Genomic DNA, 19381 nt, shown 5'->3' with positions numbered 1-19381 from the left:
ATGGCAGTCAGGAGAAGATGAAATTAAATATCTAATTTTTAAACAGTGCATGTCGGGGTGAACAAGTTCTAACCATGTGCATCTAGTGTCATACACCTGTGTAATCTTATGCTTTTGAACTGCGAATAGATGTGGACATGCGTTTATTGATCCCTCACTCGAAAAGGTGATTTTTTTTTAAAAAATTATGATGTACAGAAGTTTTTTTTCTTACGTTTTAATAGCTTAGATACTTTATTGTCTTAATGCTGTGCCATAATTTGTATTAAATAACGATACATTAAGATTTGGCTGAAAAGAAACCGAAGGGACTTTATACGGGGTCTAATTTTTTCACATAATTCGTACATTTACTGACTGAATAAAATATAATGTAAAGCCTAAATATCATCAAACACCTTACGCGCGAGTTGTGCTGCGACGTTGTACCACGTGACTTGGTAGCTGATTTCGATTGGTTGTAACGTTTGTTTGTGGAGCTCCGATTCCTTACGTTAAACAACGGCGCGGTGGATCACGTGACACATCTGCTGCTGCCTGCTGGCTGAGCGAAAGCGTGTTAGCAGGTAAAAGAAAGTCAGATTTGTTTAGTGAATTATGTTTAAAATCCGTCTGAAAATTAGAAATGTTTTTTATTGTGTAATTTGGTTTTGTTTTAAAGTCGGTGTTTGACGTTCCACGTATGTAAATTCGACTTGAACAGGTTGTTCCGTGGTTTGCTAACACGCGAGGCTATGTCTAAACTGTGAACCATTGTATTGCATTTGGGAAAAAGGCCTTTCACATGCCGGAGCTGGTAGCATTTAGCCGCTCATTACTCTTGTAGCTTCGTGGGCAACTTAAATTTCGACTGAGCCATTGCCATCCGCGGTCCCTGAAGTAAATTAAACGATATTTGGGTCCCGTAAGTACGATAATCTTAAGGAGACACGCCACTGTGTTGCTTTCGTTGCAAGTGTTAGCTTGCTGCTAATGTTAGCTTTTCGCTCGGGTTTACACAAAGGGGTATGTCGTCGCTCTTGACGCGTCTGTTTGTTGTTCTCCCTGTCTGCCTTGGTGACTGTAAAACAAAAGCGTCGTTGTTTTACGACACGCGGACCAACCGTAAAATTATTGCGCTGATATTCTCCAAGCGGAGACTCGGGAATGGCGTAGGGATTGTTGAAAGAACAAAGGCAAGTGGTTCGCTAGGCTACAGCTATCATAAGCTCGACTGAACGTTGGTCTCTATTTTCAGCTTCTGTTGTATTTTTTTATTTGAGCGCTTTTCACCGTCGGATAATTTCAGTTATTTCTATGGTCGAAAGATAAAAAACCCCATAACTCTTGGAATCTATTTAAAGCGGACAATACACCCACCATGTAACGTTTACGTGATTTTTGCCTTCCAACTTTCATCGGTGACTAGCCGTCCCACTGTTATTTTTTTTGATTGTTTATTTTTGTAACGTCATTTGAAACCCGCAATTTCCTAACATTTTCGGAATCTTATGGTCTATTAAAAGGTGTGACGTAATCCTTGTTTTTGTGCTTTCAATTTATACTAATTTTGGCCTACATGGCAGTTCTCTGCTTTGCTTTTTTAAATCTTATTTTCGGGGGGTTTTTTTGCGGTAAAGGTTTGTAGCTCATCAAAGGGAACGATATCTCTGACCTCCGATAAGAAACACTGGTGAATACTGACGGTATTTTTGAGTGGGGACAGGAGGGAGAGCTGTAAGATGACACCCGGACAGTCCCCTCTTGGCTGGCTAAATTTAACTGTGGATGTGGGGGGCAGCAGATAGGGGGGTTATAGTCTTACATGGTATACATGGTGTCTCAGTCTGCCTATATCAAGTGTACAGCTCTAGTATTGCGCATTTACCCAGAGCCATTTTTTTAAAGACACAGCTGTTCATTTCTACCTTTTCACAAACTCTCATTTCAATTACCATATTTGTACTTTTTTCCCTTTCCCCTAGATTTTTTCTATTTTGTACATACATTTTTTTTGTATATACTGTATATGATGACTTCAGTGGTCAGCAATCCAGCCCGAGGGCCTCGGGACAAGACGCTGCCCACAACCACCCAAACAACACAGCCACAGAAACAGATACAGGTGAGATATTGATTGTTTCTCTTTTCCTTAAATTATAATTGTATTTACTTCTAAAACTACATGAAAATTCACCAAGCAAAATGGTTAATGACCAGAATCATCCAGGCTTTAGCTTGATGGGCCCCGAGTAGCGACCAGTCAGCCTGAAACTATAATATCTTATCTTGAACGCACCCTGTCTGATCGCCATCAGGTCTGCTGACAACAACACTTTTGTGGATGCTGTTACTGGAAAAATATTTTAGAAAGGATATCAGGGGACACATTGAGATTCAAGAAAGTATTTAAAATCAAACTTTATTTTACATCAGAATTTCATTCAGGCAGCAAAACAAAGACTTTTTAAGCAAATAAGATGGCTGAAATACAACAGTCACTTTTTAAAAAATCCTTTAAGCTTGTGATTTCTGCCTGTATGTAACATGCTGAATTTGGAAATATTGACATCCTTTTGTTGTTCTGAACTAAGGCCAGGGTCTACATTCTTCAGGGAAATCACTGATTGTTGCTTATAAGTACTAATGTATCTGCTCAGATTGCTAATACAGGGCGGTAAGGATAGTTTAAAATGTGAACTTTGTAAGCGTTTGGTCTTTGTTTTATGTTAGCAAAGCCTTGTTCACTTCTGGTTTTGATATAAACTTAAAACATGTTTGTAGCAGGGAGGCTTAAAATATTTTTTTGTGATTTCTCTTATTCAATTTGTCCTTCTTAAAGAGAAATTGAAGCTGCATAAAATGTGTATTGGCAGGTCAAAGCTTTTAGAAGCTGAGCTCAAGAAATGGCCACTAAACTCTAATCGGTGAACCTCCACATAAGATAATTTTAACTGATTAAGAAGCCACATTTTGCTGTTGTCCTGTCTTAGGTCTGTTTGCTTCTTTCTTACAGGCCACAGCAGAGCAGATGCGTTTAGCGCAGGTGATCTATGACAATAATGATGCTGACTTTGAAGACAAGATCAAACAGGTATGTTCATGCACAGGTGGGAAATAAAGAGTAATGTAGTCTAGATTCATACAGCTTCTTAACACAAACAACTTTGTTGTGGTTCATGATAAAACATAACATCTTAATTCTGATTCCTTTGCATTCAGTTGATTGAGGTAACTGGGAAGACCCAAGATGAATGCATAGTAGCCCTCCATGACTGCAATGAAGATGTAAACAGAGCCATCAATTTTCTGCTTGAGAGTCCCTCTGACACAGTAAGAGCACACACAAACATGGATGTACAGAGATAAAATAATTACATTCTGGCTAGCTTTTTTTTTTTTTTTTTACTACTACTATTGGGGGGGAAATGAGGGGGAACTGTGCTGCTTTTTATTTTTTTTTTGTTCTAATCACATAAGACATCAGACAGTTTAGTTTTTTTAAATGGTTTTTATTTTTGTTGTTTGAATTTTCCATACAGCGTTTTAGTTATTTATTTTTTAAGTCTCGGAACTTACATGCACTAGTAACCTGTTTCACGAAGGGCCTTTTTCTTTGTTACACACTAAAGTCATATGCAGAGCAGCAAAAGACAAGCCAGTGTCATTGGGGGAGTTGAGTGTGGACTTGGACAAAAATTGCAGCAAAAGAAGTTTAAGGTGATTACCTAGAAGAAGTGCCTAAAAGAGGTGCGGTTCCTGTTGTATAGAAATACTTAGGCTTTGAAAGCTCACGTGTCATTGAAACAACAATAATATGCCTTCTGTGTTGAAATAAAGAGGCATGCGGTGGGTTGAAATAAAAAAAATCACTTTTTATGTAGCTTAAGATATGGTCCCGTTAAGCGCTGTGGAAAAACGTTTTAGAGCTATGGCCAAAAGGCTGGATAGCTGCTGCTGCTTAATACCACCTAGGTAATATTTAATGAAATGCTCTATATTTACACCACAACAGTCATGCCATGTGATTCATTAGTGACACTGTCCTGAAAACTCACTTCTAGAGATCCTGTCACATTTTTTAAGGATGTAGAAAATATGATTAATACACAGTGACAATTGTTGAAAATGCCATGATATAAAATTTTGGTCAAACCACTCACCTCTATAGTGTTCTTTGTAGCACCAACATTGATTTTGTTTGCTGTTCAGAACTCCTGGGAGACTGTAGGAAAGAAGCGTAGTATCGGGAAAGAGGGAGGAACCTCGGATTTAAAAGAAAGCCGGGAGAAGAAAGGAGAACGGGAGGTCAGCCGTGGACGTGGAGCGTCCAACAGGAGGGGCAGAGGAATCAGCCGAGGTCGTGAAGGTATGAAATGTTAAAATGGTGTAATGCTGAATAATGTATACTGTGTGTGTGTGCAGTTTTCTTATTATGTATTTATTTTTGTTTTGGTTGAATTATAGGTCGTTCAGAGGAGAACGGGTTTGAGGTGACTCCTGGAGAGAGAGGGTCTGACCGTGGGCGCAGGGGGCGAGGCAGAGGTACACTAGAATAAAACCCTCTTACTAAATGCAGATAAATCCAGAGTTTGTTTGCTTTTAACAAACTTACTGGACAAACGACTCTTGATTTATTGTATTCTCAGTGGTTGAAAATTGTTAGGTGATTTCATTTTATTTATTTATTTTTGTTCTTATTATATTTTTTCATAAAGTATTTATTCAGAAATTAAGCTTGCAGGGTTCCAATTAGCTCATGTCTATTTTCCCTTCAGGAGTCGGGGGCCGTGGGAGAGGAAGAGGAACTGTTGGAAACAGGTTCTCTTCACAAGGAATGGGGTAAGAATATTGACTTAAATCCTGTTAAAATAATTGTTTTCAGTATCAAATGATAAAAGATTGAGTTAAATCTTAAGCTCTGTTAAAATATGTGCAGCTCGGGCACTGGATGGCTCAATTCTTAAAGCATGGGCACCATTTGCAGAGGCTGTGGTTCTTGATGTGGTGTGATTTGGGGGCATTTGTTTCATGTCCTCCCCTTATCCCTGCTCCCTATCTCCTGTCCATTTACTGTTCCAGAAATAGGAAAAATTCAAACAAAACAAAATTCACACCCTATCTGTGGGAACAAGATCTTGTATTTTAATATTAGATTCTGAGTAATTTACTTTTTACTTCTTCCAGCACTTTTAATCCTGCTGACTACACCTCAAACTCCAGAGCCAACCAAGACAGATTGGAGGGCAATGAAACTACTGAGGGAACTGGTAAATAAGATTATAGAAACTAATTTTCCACATTTTGAAGTCAGATTTTGCTCATGTTTTTACAATAGCTGTGGCCTTTTGTTTGGTGGTATCAGTCCATTCTTTAGTAGCACAGTCTCACTGCTTTTGAAATCCACACTACAAGACATAAATTTACTACTGCGGTGTAGTATTGTAGTCCTTCAGAGAAACTGTCTTCAGAGTTTAGAGGCCACCTTGTTTACAGACACTTGAATCTGATGAATGGATCACTACCAGGACTCTGCAGGATTTGATGAAATGTTAAGGGTGTGATTCAGACATTTGATTCAGGTGGAACAAGGATATCTCTAAAAGCATCAGAACTTTACCGCTTGTGGACTGGAGTTGGAGATATAGCTCAGGGTAAAATTAAAACTATTTGTGAAGAGTTGAAGGAAACTTAAAACAATAAGTTTATAACTTGACAGCTTCTATAACTTGACAGCTTTTGCTCTCTTTCTCTGTCAGGAACATGGCGCGGCAATGTGGAAGACTGGACTTCAGAAGAATGGAATGAGGATGTAAGACATAAATGTTTAAATATGAGATGAACTATAAATACTATATATAGTACCATTGAAATTTTATGCACTTGTTTGTTTCAATTTGCAATTTCAATTATGTCTTGTCATATTTACAACAGCATAATTTCTCAGTTACTTTCACTGCGTAACATCTAAGTTCCCCAATCTTTGAATTATCTGCTTTGACTGAAATATAAATACACTTTATAATTATATATAAATACACTTTATAATTACATAAAGTGTACTTATACACTTTATGTAATTATAAAGTGTATAATTTATAATTAAAGTGTATTTATAGGGGTATATTTTGAGTCAATATTGTAATCATGGATACTTGAGTAAAGTCTGTTTTTAAGAAGCGAGAGCATGTTTTACACCCTTCTGGCTTCAATTTTATGCCTATTAACAGTTGTTTTTTTTTTTTACCTTTGTACTTAAACCATGTTGTATGACTGTATTGTTTGGCAGCAGAGTATTTTCATTACTATTGGAGAAATTTAATGATACTATGTATCATTAAATTGTAAATATGAAGACTGTTTTGGTCCAGTTGGTGAATATTAGGGGGATACACAAGGATCATGCATATAACTCAATTTTCCTGCAGTAGACTGAGTAGAATATTGAGAATCATTTCTAATCTTTGGCCATCAAAGCTGGTACAAAATCTCCCTCTGGGGGTTACAGGCCCTGGTTTAGATCTGGGGGTTACAGGCCCTGGTTTAGACAGCACCATTTGTAATGCAAAAGTCTGGTATGAAATAACCACATTTGCCAAGAAGCAAAACAGCTCAGGGGCTAAATGACATGAAAGCATCTTGGTAAATAATGGCAACTGCTTATTGATGGAAATGAAAGTTGCACTTGATACAAGGTTGGAAAGAAGTTGCATTTGACCTACAGTGTCAGCCATACGCAGAGATAATCTCATGACTGTATTTAAACTCTATCACAGTTGTCTGAGACCAAAGTGTTCACTGCCTCTTCTGCTCCAGCTAACCACATCACACCTGGACACAAGTAAGTCTTCCTGTTCAAAGTCCAACCTTAAACGTCTTTATAAAACAGGCTTTAAAAATCCCAATCTTCTTAATGCTCATCTTCTGAAAGCAATTCTCTCCTCTACTTTTTGTTCTCTTGTCCTGTATCTGCTCAGTGTGGACCTGGCTAGCATACTGCCTAAGACTGGAGTGACTGTGGGAGGTTCTGTGGACTCTGACTTGGGAGCAATCGTTGATGGTCCTTCAGCAGAGGATTTGGGCCAAAGCCTGGTGTTCACCAACTCCCACCACAATGGACGGACTGCAACACATAGCTACGCACATGCCACCGCCAGCAGCTACGCTCATGCCGCCTCTGCTAGCACCACCTATGCACATGCTGCACTGGTATTCCTTACCACACACACTCACACCTTTCAGAGAACCCATATTTCATAAATATTACTAATCTGTGGTACTGTTGAAGTCATTTTGTCTTGTCTGTTATGCTCCCAGTCTTCAGTCATAGGTTCTGGTTTCGGGTCCCTGAATGCACCTAAGCAGGCACCGAGTCCAGACATTTGCATGTCTGAGCCACTTAACGGGCCTCGTTTGCCTCAGAGAACCAGTCAGATGTTGGCAACAAGCGGCGCCGTCTCCAAAGACCCAGGACAACCTTCGATGCAGACTCCAGCTCCTGCTGCTTCACCAACTGCAGATACCAAGGTGCAGAGGGTTGAAAATGGCCCTATTGGATCCCAAAACTGTAAGTTCATCTTAAATTAAATTTAGGACTTTGGTGCTCTAAATTAACCATGTACTTGTAGCTACAACGGTATTTTTTGTGTTCTCTGAAGTGGAAATGAAGCATCAGCCAGAACCATCTGCAGTGCTCAGCCAGCTTGCTCAAAGGCAGCAGCAGTCCTCCATACTGCCCACCACAGAGCCTCTGGGCCTGTCTCAGCCACACGCACCACAGGCTCCGACACCACCAGGTACAGACACACAATAGCTCAACACACTGTTAAATACATTTAGTCTTCATGATGTTAAAGATGAGTCTAATATGTAAAATGTTACATGGCGTCTTTTGTTTAAAACAGAACTGTAACAATATTCACTATAAATGCTACAATGACCTGAAATAGATCTTTACAGTTGTTTTTTTTTTCTTTGTAGTCATTTCCTAACATTTTATTTGACAACAAGACTTCAGTATTAATAAAGAATAACCATAAACTGGTGGGGTATTTTTTTAAATGTCAGCTACTTAACAAAGATGATGAGAGGTAACAAACTTCAGTTTTAAAACAGTCGTCCTCCAGTCAGCGCTGTTGGTGAAGCTCCTTTACTTACCCCACTATGACATTTTTGTGACGGGAATTATTTCCCAACAGTTAAATAGTTTATTATTCTTTCATCCTGCTGATTAGAAGTGTGTAGAAACACATGAGCGTAGCTTTTAATTAAAAGGATTATAAACAGCAGGAATGATGCAATGAATAAATGGCCCACTGATCTATGCAATGTTTAAAATTTTTGTATACTTTTACAGATACTAATAAATACAATATTGCAGTTTTGACACAATTCAGCTTGAATAAATAATGCAAACTGTTTTTTATCAATCCCTGTATGAGGAGATTATGGGAGTGTTGTGTTTCACATGTCTTCTTTTGACACTTGCATGATCCTGTAGGTTTGTTATTGTATGCAAAAACATTGTTTTGAATTTCAGGTCAGGAGTCTTCTGGCCTCCCTGTAAGAGATGGATCTTCTCCAGGAAGTAAGCAGTCAGGCCTGGATCTTTCGATTTCTGATCCTCCCCAGCGACAGTTAAAGACCCAGCGACGCAGAGCTCCTCTTCCATCAAAGGTAAAATATCAGAGCTTTTAAGAACATAAAATCTACAATGCAAACCTCTGCATGGATGATGGGAATGTTACTCGTAAGACATCAACTTATGTTGATAAAGATACAATTCATTGATTCCAAATTCAGGTTTTAAACTTTGAAACCTCTTCATAGCGAGAAGTGTTACTACAGATTGCATTGCAGTTTTGGGGTGGCTATTTATTTTTTTAGCCCTTCTGTAAATAAGAAGTACACAGGATTTATACCAGTGTTGGTTTGCTTTCTTTTTCTACAACTCTCATTCTTTCTGTCTCAGATTCCATCGTCAGCAGTGGAAATGCCAGGCTCAGCCGACATCTCTGGTCTGAACGTTCAGTTTGGAGCTCTTGACTTCAGCTCTGAAGCTGGAAGTGTAACAGCAGACTCTCAGGCCGAGTTGGCCCGGGAACATTCATCCACCCTGGTTCAGACCACCATGCCTGCTCCTGCAGCTGTTCCCACACAGCAGGCACAGAACAGCATGTTCCCCAAGTCAGGACCTGTGAGGTATGTGTAGGCCTGTCGCGATAAACGATAAATCGATTAATCGTACGATAAATTAAAACTATCGACGTCATTTCAATTATCGGCATTATCGTCTCTTCCGACCTTTTTCTCTTTCTGTTGATGACACCGAATGAAAAAAGGCTCAACTCCGGTGCTCTCCACTGATCCTCCCTTCCTCATTTCCTTAGTGTAAAGCCCAGCGCACACGACAGGATCTTAGAGTTGTCGGCCGATTGTCGGCCCATTTTCAAAACCTGACAGACCACACATTAGCCGACAGAAATCCTAGGTATAACGGTTCGATCGGGTTCGTTCCTGCCGTGTTGTGTCCAACAATGGGCACAAAATAATGGCTACAAGTCCAGTGAACTAATTTTAAAACCAGGTATTAATCAATGCATTACTACAATCTACCTGCAATGCATGTGGCTAGTGTCAGCGTAAAGTCCTGACTGAATGAAAATCATTATAACCTATTTACGTCACGTTAACGAAGAACAGCTGAAAAGTTACCGGGTTTATCAACTGCGGTAGCAATTTCGCTCCAACTCCTCCTCTTGTCATTTCTATATTCTTTGCATGTTGAATAAACATTAATGTTGTTTCCATGTCGGCTGGACTTCGGGTTGCGCCGTGTCAGCTGTTTGGGATTCCCCGACGTAATTTCCCCTCAGAAAACACGGAGGAGAATCCGCGCTTTCTGATTGGCTGCCTGTCACATTTAACAGGCTGCGTTAAGATCCCAGTCGGGGAAAAAACCCTGATTTAGATCGGAGCGGCAGGAAGATCTACCATAACACACCACACAATCTTAGGAAGACCAAAGGTCTAAGATTGTTGTAAGGGGAAAAATAGGAGCAAAAAATCATGTAGTGTGAACTATTGCATCAGGTAGTCGATGTGCCCGTCTTCTCTATTTAAATCTAATTATTACTGAAGGGCAACATAGTATACACACTTCATAATCTGCACTCTTTTGGTTGAATGCAGTATTTATTTCCACTTTGGCTTTATTTTGTTTAGTTTTTATCAAGTACATGTTTTGTTAATGGAGACTGAGAATCCATTTTGTTTTTGGTTGTTTTGTTTATTTAGTTTATCAGCTCCAGTGTTAAATATTCTTTTGAAAATAAAGTGTATCTATCTTTGGCAGGAAATCGCATGCATTATTACGTCATTTCCATTAAATCAGTGTAAAAAGGTCTTCAGACAATATTATCGTTTATCGCAATAATTTTTTGAGACAATTAATCGCTCAGCAAAATTTGCTATCGTGACAGGCCTAGGTATGTGGCTATTAAAATGGAACAGTGGTCATACAAAAGGATGGAGGCCCAATGACAATAAATTGATGTTTTATTTTACTTTTATCTCTTTTTTTTTTTTCTCTCAAGAAAATGATAAATGTTGTATAAAGTAGGACACATGTAGCAAATTTTAAAATACATTTAACTCAATTATGGCAATCCAGTGAGTTCTGTAATAATTCCATCTTTTATATAAAAAATTTCACATGAGTGTCATGAATCTATTTCATGGTAGGTCTATTGACATTTGCTTCAGATGATAGCAGAGTTTTTTCATGCTCCTGTCAAAATAGGTCTTCCCATTCATTCACATATCAACTAAAACATAACCAGCATTGTTTCCTAGTTTTCAACTAGTTCATATCTAACATAGTTTTTGAAAAGAACTCTCTAACTTTTTAAAATACAAGGAATTATTTTTTAATTTTCCATTCTATGTATATTTCTGTACTATTTCTATTCTTTCTCTGGGGGTTGTTTTACCTTGTCTTGGTTATATGTATTTTATTTTTTATTTTTACCAGTTTCTACCTAAAATAAATTCCCCAAGGAATTTTCCCTGAGATAAAGATTACAAAACTTGATGCATTAAAAAAATGACTGACAGTAATCAGAGAGAAGAGAAGACATCCAGGAGACGATGTCAAGGTCAAGTGTTGAACCCAACAGCTGCTGTTTTTTGGGACACCCAATCTACCTGTAAACCAGTGATGCCCTAAAATACATCATGTACTTAATATTTCTTTGATTTCAATCTATTATAGTTGAATAGCTAGACGATCCCGAAAGGTGTGCAAGTGATCCAAAAAAAGACCTTCACACTGTCTCCTTTAGTTTTAATTTGGTTTTAGTTCAGTAAAATATCTAATCATGTTCTTTCTTTCATCCCCTGCAGTAGTTATGTATTCAGTTGTGATCTGCAAATGCTTGACCAAGCTTTCACTTTCTCTTCTTTGCCTCTTGGTGTCAATTTTGTGTACTTACTTTTGTTTTCGTTCTTATCCTACCTCCTCTTTCTTCATTTCTTTACTTTTTTCCCCCTTCTTGAAAACTTAACCACTGCAGAAGTAGTTATAGTAAAGTTTGGAATTTTCTATTTCATAATGAAGGAAATGGAAAAACCTGTAAGAACCATGTCCTCTAGCAGAATGCAGCAACGGGCAGTAGAGGAGCATCACAGCTCTAGTTAATGCATTATGCAGCCTACAAAAATCTCCACACCCTCCGACACTTCCCAGAGAGACTAGAGCCACACGGAGAGGATTTTAATCTTTAGGGATAATATGGCAGAAGATGAATCTTTTTTTCTTTCCAGAAACCTAATATGCCACACCTGTTTAACTGAACTTACTGTATTGACAATAAAACAATTTGGTTACATGTTGACATAGTTTTAAGCCAAGCACCATAATGTCCTTGTAAAACATTTCCACAATTCTTTTCAACACCTGCATAATTAAACTATTGCTGTCTAAGCAATACTTTTCAATATTTCTCTCAAATATTTTCCTTCCCTCCCACCCCTTGGTCTTTTGAACAGTGACCACATGAGCAGCTTACCCTCAGCTGTATCAGATGCCAGCTTTCCTTCCCCATCTCTGGGCCTACCTGGTGCTACTCCCTCCCCTTCACTCGGTCTCCCCAGTGCGGCAGCGCCACCTTCCTCTTCAGTTCCTACTCCAACCAGTCGAGTAGACAACAGCAGCTCAAGAACGCTGCCTCCTCATCTTGCCTTCTCGCAGAGCAAAGACGTCCCATCAGGTGTTACTGCTCCTCTGACGGTAAGTATAAACAACTTGGTCCTGTTTTGTTTCTGAAGGCTTAATGTGGCCGCGGCCTGATGAATTTTAAGACAAAATGCATTCTTCCTGTTACAGAATGGCTACAGTGCTATGAAGACACAGGGCACACAGGAAAGTAAGTACACCCACTACTACAATATTTTATGTCTTCAACACACAAGATACATTTCTTTTCTTCTTTAAACCAGGCTCTACGTCGTCTAGAACTGTGAAAACAGAATCTCCTGTTATGACAAGTGAGGGTGGATCTGGGCACCATATTCCTTCTCCTGTAGTTACCCCATCCCACTCAGCCCCCATCTCATCACTCAGCAGGTAATGGCTGGCTCACTCATACTGACATTTAACATGGAGATAATGATGGTTTCAAGCACATATCCTAATCTTATAATGTGGAGAAAACAAATCTCTGAATCTCCTAGCTTCTAAGACTCATTTTCCTTTAAAGCTCAAACTTTCATTTGCATCAGGTTAATATATTTATTCTCTTTGCAGTCACATGAGCAGTACTCACTCATCTGGATCAGCCCTAGTCACAAGTTCTTCCCTCACTGTAAGTTTACAAGCATCTTGTGACCGAGATTATGCTTCCAATTCTTTTTAGTCCTGAATTTCTCACACTTGATCTGGTTATTTCTTTCTCGACCAGATGACCAATGAGGAAAGCAACAGCAACCTTCATGCCTTTTCATCATCCTCCAGCCAAGCTGTCGCTCCTACTGCATCCACGATTGCCAGCACTTCATCCTCCAATGGTCTGCACCAATCAGCAGGACCAGGACTGAGTCAGAATGGCACAAACAACACAATCTCAGCTGCAGGCAGCCGCACAGCACCACAAATCACCACCACTTCTGGCAAGTTATTTTTATCTGGACCCATGAGTCAACTTGCTTCAGTATTTCAAATTAGCTACCTGATTTATGTCACTTCATTTGTTTATGAAAGAGAAGGTCATGTGGGTTTCTGCTCTTCCTCCCCTACAGGTAAGGCTCCTCCTAATTTGGCCCAAGGAGTGCCGCCACTACTGGCTAACCAGTACATTATGGGTCCTGGTGGCTTGCTGCCTGCTTACCCGGTAACTTTCTTTTCCTAATTTATAGTAACTTGTCTTCATTCTCTTCAATGTCATTTTTTACAAGCAGAGACTTAAATGAATTTCTGTGTCATTCCTGAGGATTTTCTACATATTTCACCATGACACCAGATGATAATTTATTACCGCTTTTTTCCAACAGCAGATCTATGGATATGAAGACTTGCAAATGCTGCAGTCTCGACTACCTTTGGTGAGTCTTTTTCTCAAGCTGCTCAAATCTAAACAAAATGGATTTGCATCCATAAAGTCTGATCCCCGATGCATCACAATTTAAAAATTAAACTACTTGTCTCTGCTTTTAAACTGCTTTTTCTTCAAATAGATTTGACTGTTCTATGATTATTATTAAACTTTTCATTTTTCTTAGTCACTTCCTGATTTTGATCTTCATGTTAGCTCTTTGACAGCTCAGCCTGCTTTACCTTTTTAGCTTCACAAACTACACATCCAATTGTTTTTTTTTTCCCTTCCTGACAGTAACTTAGTAGCACAAAAGACACGTCATTTGGAAAATTAGGTTCATGTTTTTGAACAGTACTGACTTCACCATTTCTATTAATGCTCAAGGTCTTGTTCAATTTATTTATTATTTCAGTCAACTCCTTCACACAACCATACACATCAGTGCAGTTTCTCTTGGGTTAAACCACTCTTAAGTTTAGTATGTGCTTGTATATTTATCGATTGAATAGGTTCCTTTTTTCACATCTTCTTTAACCCCTTGATTTATTTTTTTTATCAGGACTACTACGGTGTAACATTCCCTGGTGCTACAGCTCCAATCCCTGGAAGAGAGAGTCTGGCTAATAATCCATATTCTGGTGAGTGAAATATGGTTTACTTTGATCATTAACACTGAATAATCAACACCACTTTCCCAAATTTACATGTATAAATATTCCCCCTGATCTGTATGTTTGCCCCATAAGTCAACATAATTTGTGAGCATGATGGCCACCTAAGGCCTTCTACGTACGTAGAGGGCTTTTATAAAGACAAATATCTCTGCTTTAGGAAATATTGCACATACAGGAAGGTTTTAAGAAAAACTTTCATTCAGAAAAACCTACACAAATACACCAGAGTGTTGGCTTCTAAACATGCCGAAAGCACAGTGGGAAGTGTAGCATAAAGCTAAAACCTTAGTCAGCCAATCAGAATACTTCAAAACAAATATTCCAGTGATCCAATTAATGATTTTATGTGTGTTTGCATTTGCAGGTGAGGCAACAAAGTTTGGCAGGAATGACTCTTCTTCCCCGGCTCCCCCAACCAGCCTGGCTACAGCTGGGGTCCAGTCTCAGACCCAGCAGTCCCAGCAGGCAGGGACTCAAGGACAGGGTCAGAACCAGGGTCAGCAGACACAGAACCAGGCTTTCCTCAACCCGCCTCTGCCACCTGGCTATGGATACACTGGTAAAGAAAACCAGAACCTGCATATGGATTATGTTAATCACTGGCAGGATGTTGTCTGATGTTTTTATATGTAAAGCAGTTATCTACAGGTTCTCTCCCCTTGACCTTTAAAGCTTTGCAAATGTGACACTGAGGCACATTCTGTATGAACTTTTCATTTTCTGATTGGTTAAATGAAATTGATGAAAGCACCTAATTTTAAATGTGTATTTTTCTTCCCTGCTTCATAAGATTTCCTGAATGAAACATCAACTACCTAAGTTAGAACTACACAATAAAATAATTTTCATAGTTTACTTTATTAGCTTTTGATTTAAGTTCTTCAGGGTTTGAAAGGTACTTATTCTAATTAACTAATTGTTACTCTAACATTTACACAAGGTACAAATAACCTTTAATCTTTTTCCTGGCAGAATTCAGAAAAAAATTAGACAGTTTTACTGTAATAGTTTAATTGAGATTGTGCTAAGCTTTGATTTCCCCCTCTGCTCTCTCTCAGGTCTGCCATACTACGCTGGCATGCCTGGCGTTCCTTCAGCCTTCCAGTACGGCCCCACAGTGTTTGTGCCTCCAGCTTCTGCCAAGCAGCCTGCGATGGGCCTGGCCAACCCCTCCAGTCAATACCACCAACAGCATCAGCCAAGTTACTGGGCAGCACGCCTACGGTGCAGGTGGGACATTACTACGCTCTCTCATCTTTTACTGAAGCAGTGTTGCACGTAGTTTGTACAAAGCAGATACTTCTAAGATTGGTGACATCAGACTCTAGTTATGTGGCTAAAAGCTGCTCTCATGTCTGTAGAGGAACGAGGACATCTTGCTGCATGTGTGTGGCCTGTTTATTTGCCTGCTTGCTTAGCTGAAAGCCACTCCTGAAGTTGAACATATAGTCACACTTTCCATCACTGTCGGGTTGCCGTATCTCTCTGACCTGCTCCAATCCCTTCTTCTCCACCTATCCATTTTCCTCTTCATAAATTTCATTGCTCATCTCCCTTCTGATTCCCCAACCCCCTCTTTCTGTCCTGTGCTGTTCCTCGTCCTTCAGCTTTTGATGACCTGTCTCAAGCCCACGGTGGGGATTACAATAAGACAGGGTATGGAGGCTCTGCCCAGTCACAGGCCAAATCAGCTGGCAGCGGCCCAGGGAAAGGTACACACAACACATGTGCATCCTGAAACATTGTTTATTTACTGCAGTGGAACCATGGAAATCTATCCACATGGGATACAGCAGCTCATTGCAGAGAGTGGTGAAAAAGTGAGACAATGTGCCGCTGCACCTCCTCACCTAATCTGCTTCTTCCTGCGGGCTGGCATCTGGAATACTAACATGGAAACAGAAATTCAAGATTTACTGCTAAACAGTGAAGAGATTGGTTTAAAGCTTTTGCCAATTCTTGTTTTTCACTGCAGGTTCAAGTATCTTTCATTAAAATATTTCTTCATTTCTCTTTCTCTCATTTCTCAGCACCAGGATTACCTGGATCAGGAACTGCTGGTGGAGTACCTGATATGGGAGGTTCCATATACAGCAAAACACAGGTATGTTTCTCATCATCTTTGTGTAATTAATGTTTAATATCTTTTGGTGATGTTTGCTAGACATTTGGAGTATATACGGCTTTCAGTGCTACGATTGGGAGGCGCCTCTGTTTTATCTTAAAGGAGTTTAATCAAAACAAGTTTAGATCCTACAAACAAATTTTAAAATTAAGCTTAAAGGTACACACTAAGTTTTTACACAAAGTTGTTTTGTTGCTTGTTTAAACAGTTTTGTGACTTGATCGCTTTTAAAGCAAGCAGCCTTAATGAGAAGAAACATCTCAGTGAAAGGGGAAAGAACTGCAGATTCTCCGATGTTCATCAAAATCTCTAAAATAATATTGATTAAAACTATTTTAAATATTATAGGAAAATGTCTTTCTTTGGCAGCAGGGTAATCAGAATATATTTTGAGTAGCTTATTTGTTTACAAGCTTCTCCATCCAAGGAGTTAAATATTAGGGAAAACCAAATATAACCATAAGTGATATTATGTATATATCTTTTTTTTATCAACATTCTACAGGTGAAAGTAGAAGTAATTTTAAAATACCTTAAATATAGAATAGATAAAAACAAGTATGTACATACAGTATGTTAATCTGTAAACGCATCAATAAATGAGTCCAGAGCAAATTTAAAGGCACTTACAGTTGGGCATTTGTATAGTCTTGAGTGCAGTTAGGAATAATTGTTAATAAAAGAGCTGACACCAAACTTGCGGGTTCTCATTAAGTAATTGAACCTCTTTTGCTCTTTTGTATCTCAGTCGTTTGATAAGCAAGGCTTCCACACCGGGACGCCACCTCCCTTCAGTCTGCCTTCTGCTCTGGGAGGAACCGGCCCCATGAACCCTGGTGGAGCTCCTGGCTATGCTCCTGCCCCCTTCCTGCACATCCTGCCTCCACACCAACAACCCCACTCCCAGCTGCTGCACCATCACCTAACACAAGATGGACAGGTAAGCAAAGGCCAAACCTTCTGTCTGTACACCTCTAAAATTGTACGTCTATAGCAAACATGTGGAATATCTCTATTGCAGAACAGGATGCGAGATGAAACCTCGCAACGATTCTTTGTTTCATTGCAGGGTGGTCCAGGTCAGCGAAATCAGTCCAGCAGTATGCAGCAGAAAACCCAAGGCAGCAAGTCCAGCTATGGCAGCTCTCCCTACTGGGCAAACTGAGGAATGCTCCCCACTTCCTTCTCCCCCAAAAGGCTGTGTGGTTGCATGAGAGTGTGTGTGTAAAGTTAGAACAAAACAAATGGAAAACATAAAAAAACAGGCACACTACCCTTACAATGAGCATTATGCTCTCCCCACCTCCAAGTCCTCATAAGTCTTTTGGGTTCTCTCTTCCCCCTACTTTTCAAAATTGGTTGTACATGTAAGATATTTATGTATGTATTTATATATAAATATATATATATACTGTATATGTAATAGTAGAACATAAAGTGGTTGCCGCATTTTATTTTTGAAGGACTTTTTGTTTACCTTTTTCAAAACTGCAGGAAAAATTGTTACATTTAATATGAGAGTGAAGATGATAAATGATCCAATCCTCCTGAAGAAACAGAAAAAGGAAAAGGAGAGCGCAGTAGCACTGATCACATATGAGGACATTTCAGATGGGGGTGGGGTTTATAATGACTAACTGCATCTGTCTTTTTTTTTTTTCTTTTTTATACATGACTTCCTGTATTGCTTAATTCATCCTCTTTAAATTTTTCATATCTTTTCCCTCCATCTAGCTCCCTCCCCTGGAAGCTGCCTTCCCGCCCTGTGTCCATACCGCCTCTTTTTCAAAACTACATACCAGACCTGTCAACCAAATTTTATATTTTAATTTAATTTTAACCCTTATTTCTCTCAAAATAAAGTTCTGAGCAGTTGGAGCTCCAACTTCTGTCTCATCTTTTCATCTCTATGGGTCCCAGTTTTTACACTGGCTATATTTCAGATGGTTTTTTTTGTTAAAGTTCAACTTGGTTATATCAATCAATCAATCAATCTTTATTTCAGACACAAAAGAGGTCCATAGTAAAACAAAGAGAAAAGAAAAAAAACAAAAAGAAACATGACAGTCACTGAGCCACAAATAAATGATGACGCCAATGTTTCCACAATCTTGAGAAAAATCTTGCTGTACTAAAAACATACAAATATTATATATGTTGTTATAAATGTTATAAATATTTGGTAATGAGACATTTTCTTGGCTCTGTTAGTAGGAAGTCGTTCAGTGGAGATGAGGTTCAGTGAGATCCTGTAAATGGATTTGATTAAAATCTGTAAAATTGAGGTACATAAGCAAATATAGATTGTAAAAGGCAAACATTGCATTTCCAAACCTCATCAGTAATGAGAATCATAAGACTATATTTCTTGTTTTAGAACAGTAAGGATGTGCTAAAAGTTAGATTATTTTCCCTTTAAGAATTTACTTTAAAATAATTTAAATAATTTGTGCAAAATGATAGACAAACTGTTTTTTTTTTTAAAAAAAAAAAGTTATTTTAACTAAGCTCTTTTAAATATGTGGGTAATTGTCTAACAGAATTGGGAAAAAATGTCAGGGAAATCAGGACTAGAATAGTGGATCTCCACAAGTCTGATGTGATTCATATGTTGTCTCTGCAGAAGATACCATGTTCACCAGGTTGAATTTATAGACATGTCCTCTTAAGACCATAGACTAGTTTGCATTTCGTTTGGAAATTAAAGTCCCAGAGTCTTGAAGAAGTTGAGAGGCACATTGTCAAACGTTTCCACAATCAGTGATTGCTAGGGGTGCCATGCCATCTGATTCTGGTCCATTGTGTTTTCTTAAGTCCTCAGTCACAGCCCCTCTACCAGGAAATATTAGGGCACTTCATGGTTCCTCCTGCTGGCAAGCTGTATGAAGAGGCTGATTTCATTTTCCGGTAGGAGTTGGTACCTGCTCACACTGCCAAAGGTAATAAAAGCTAATTCAGTTACTGCAGTATTTCTGTGCTTGAATGGCTAGCAAACTCACCTGACGTGAACT

General features: G+C 39.0%; 1 protein-coding gene across 1 annotated transcript; it reads left to right on the top strand.

Moving 5' to 3' along the window:
• The first annotated feature begins 479 nt into the window (after positions 1–479).
• LOC116729269 (ubiquitin-associated protein 2-like) lies at positions 480–18255 on the top strand. The gene is given in 30 exon segments (XM_032577681.1): positions 480–566; positions 1965–2104; positions 2996–3073; positions 3202–3312; positions 4192–4348; positions 4447–4524; positions 4758–4821; positions 5167–5249; positions 5739–5791; positions 6756–6820; positions 6957–7188; positions 7297–7546; positions 7638–7775; positions 8519–8655; positions 8951–9180; positions 12028–12268; positions 12365–12404; positions 12478–12604; positions 12785–12842; positions 12939–13146; positions 13276–13367; positions 13528–13578; positions 14131–14209; positions 14610–14804; positions 15304–15440; positions 15442–15475; positions 15853–15957; positions 16276–16349; positions 17119–17310; positions 17440–18255. Coding segments are annotated over 29 exon segments (3501 nt in total). The 5' UTR covers positions 480–566; positions 1965–2008; the 3' UTR covers positions 17536–18255.
• The last annotated feature ends 1126 nt before the right edge of the window (positions 18256–19381 follow it).

The sequence above is a fragment of the Xiphophorus hellerii genome, chromosome 12 (genome assembly GCF_003331165.1).
Source record: "Xiphophorus hellerii strain 12219 chromosome 12, Xiphophorus_hellerii-4.1, whole genome shotgun sequence".
NCBI classification, from domain to species: Eukaryota; Metazoa; Chordata; class Actinopteri; order Cyprinodontiformes; family Poeciliidae; genus Xiphophorus; species Xiphophorus hellerii.
Note: the sequence above shows the minus strand (reverse complement) of the source record. Positions and strands in the feature narration are given on the sequence as shown.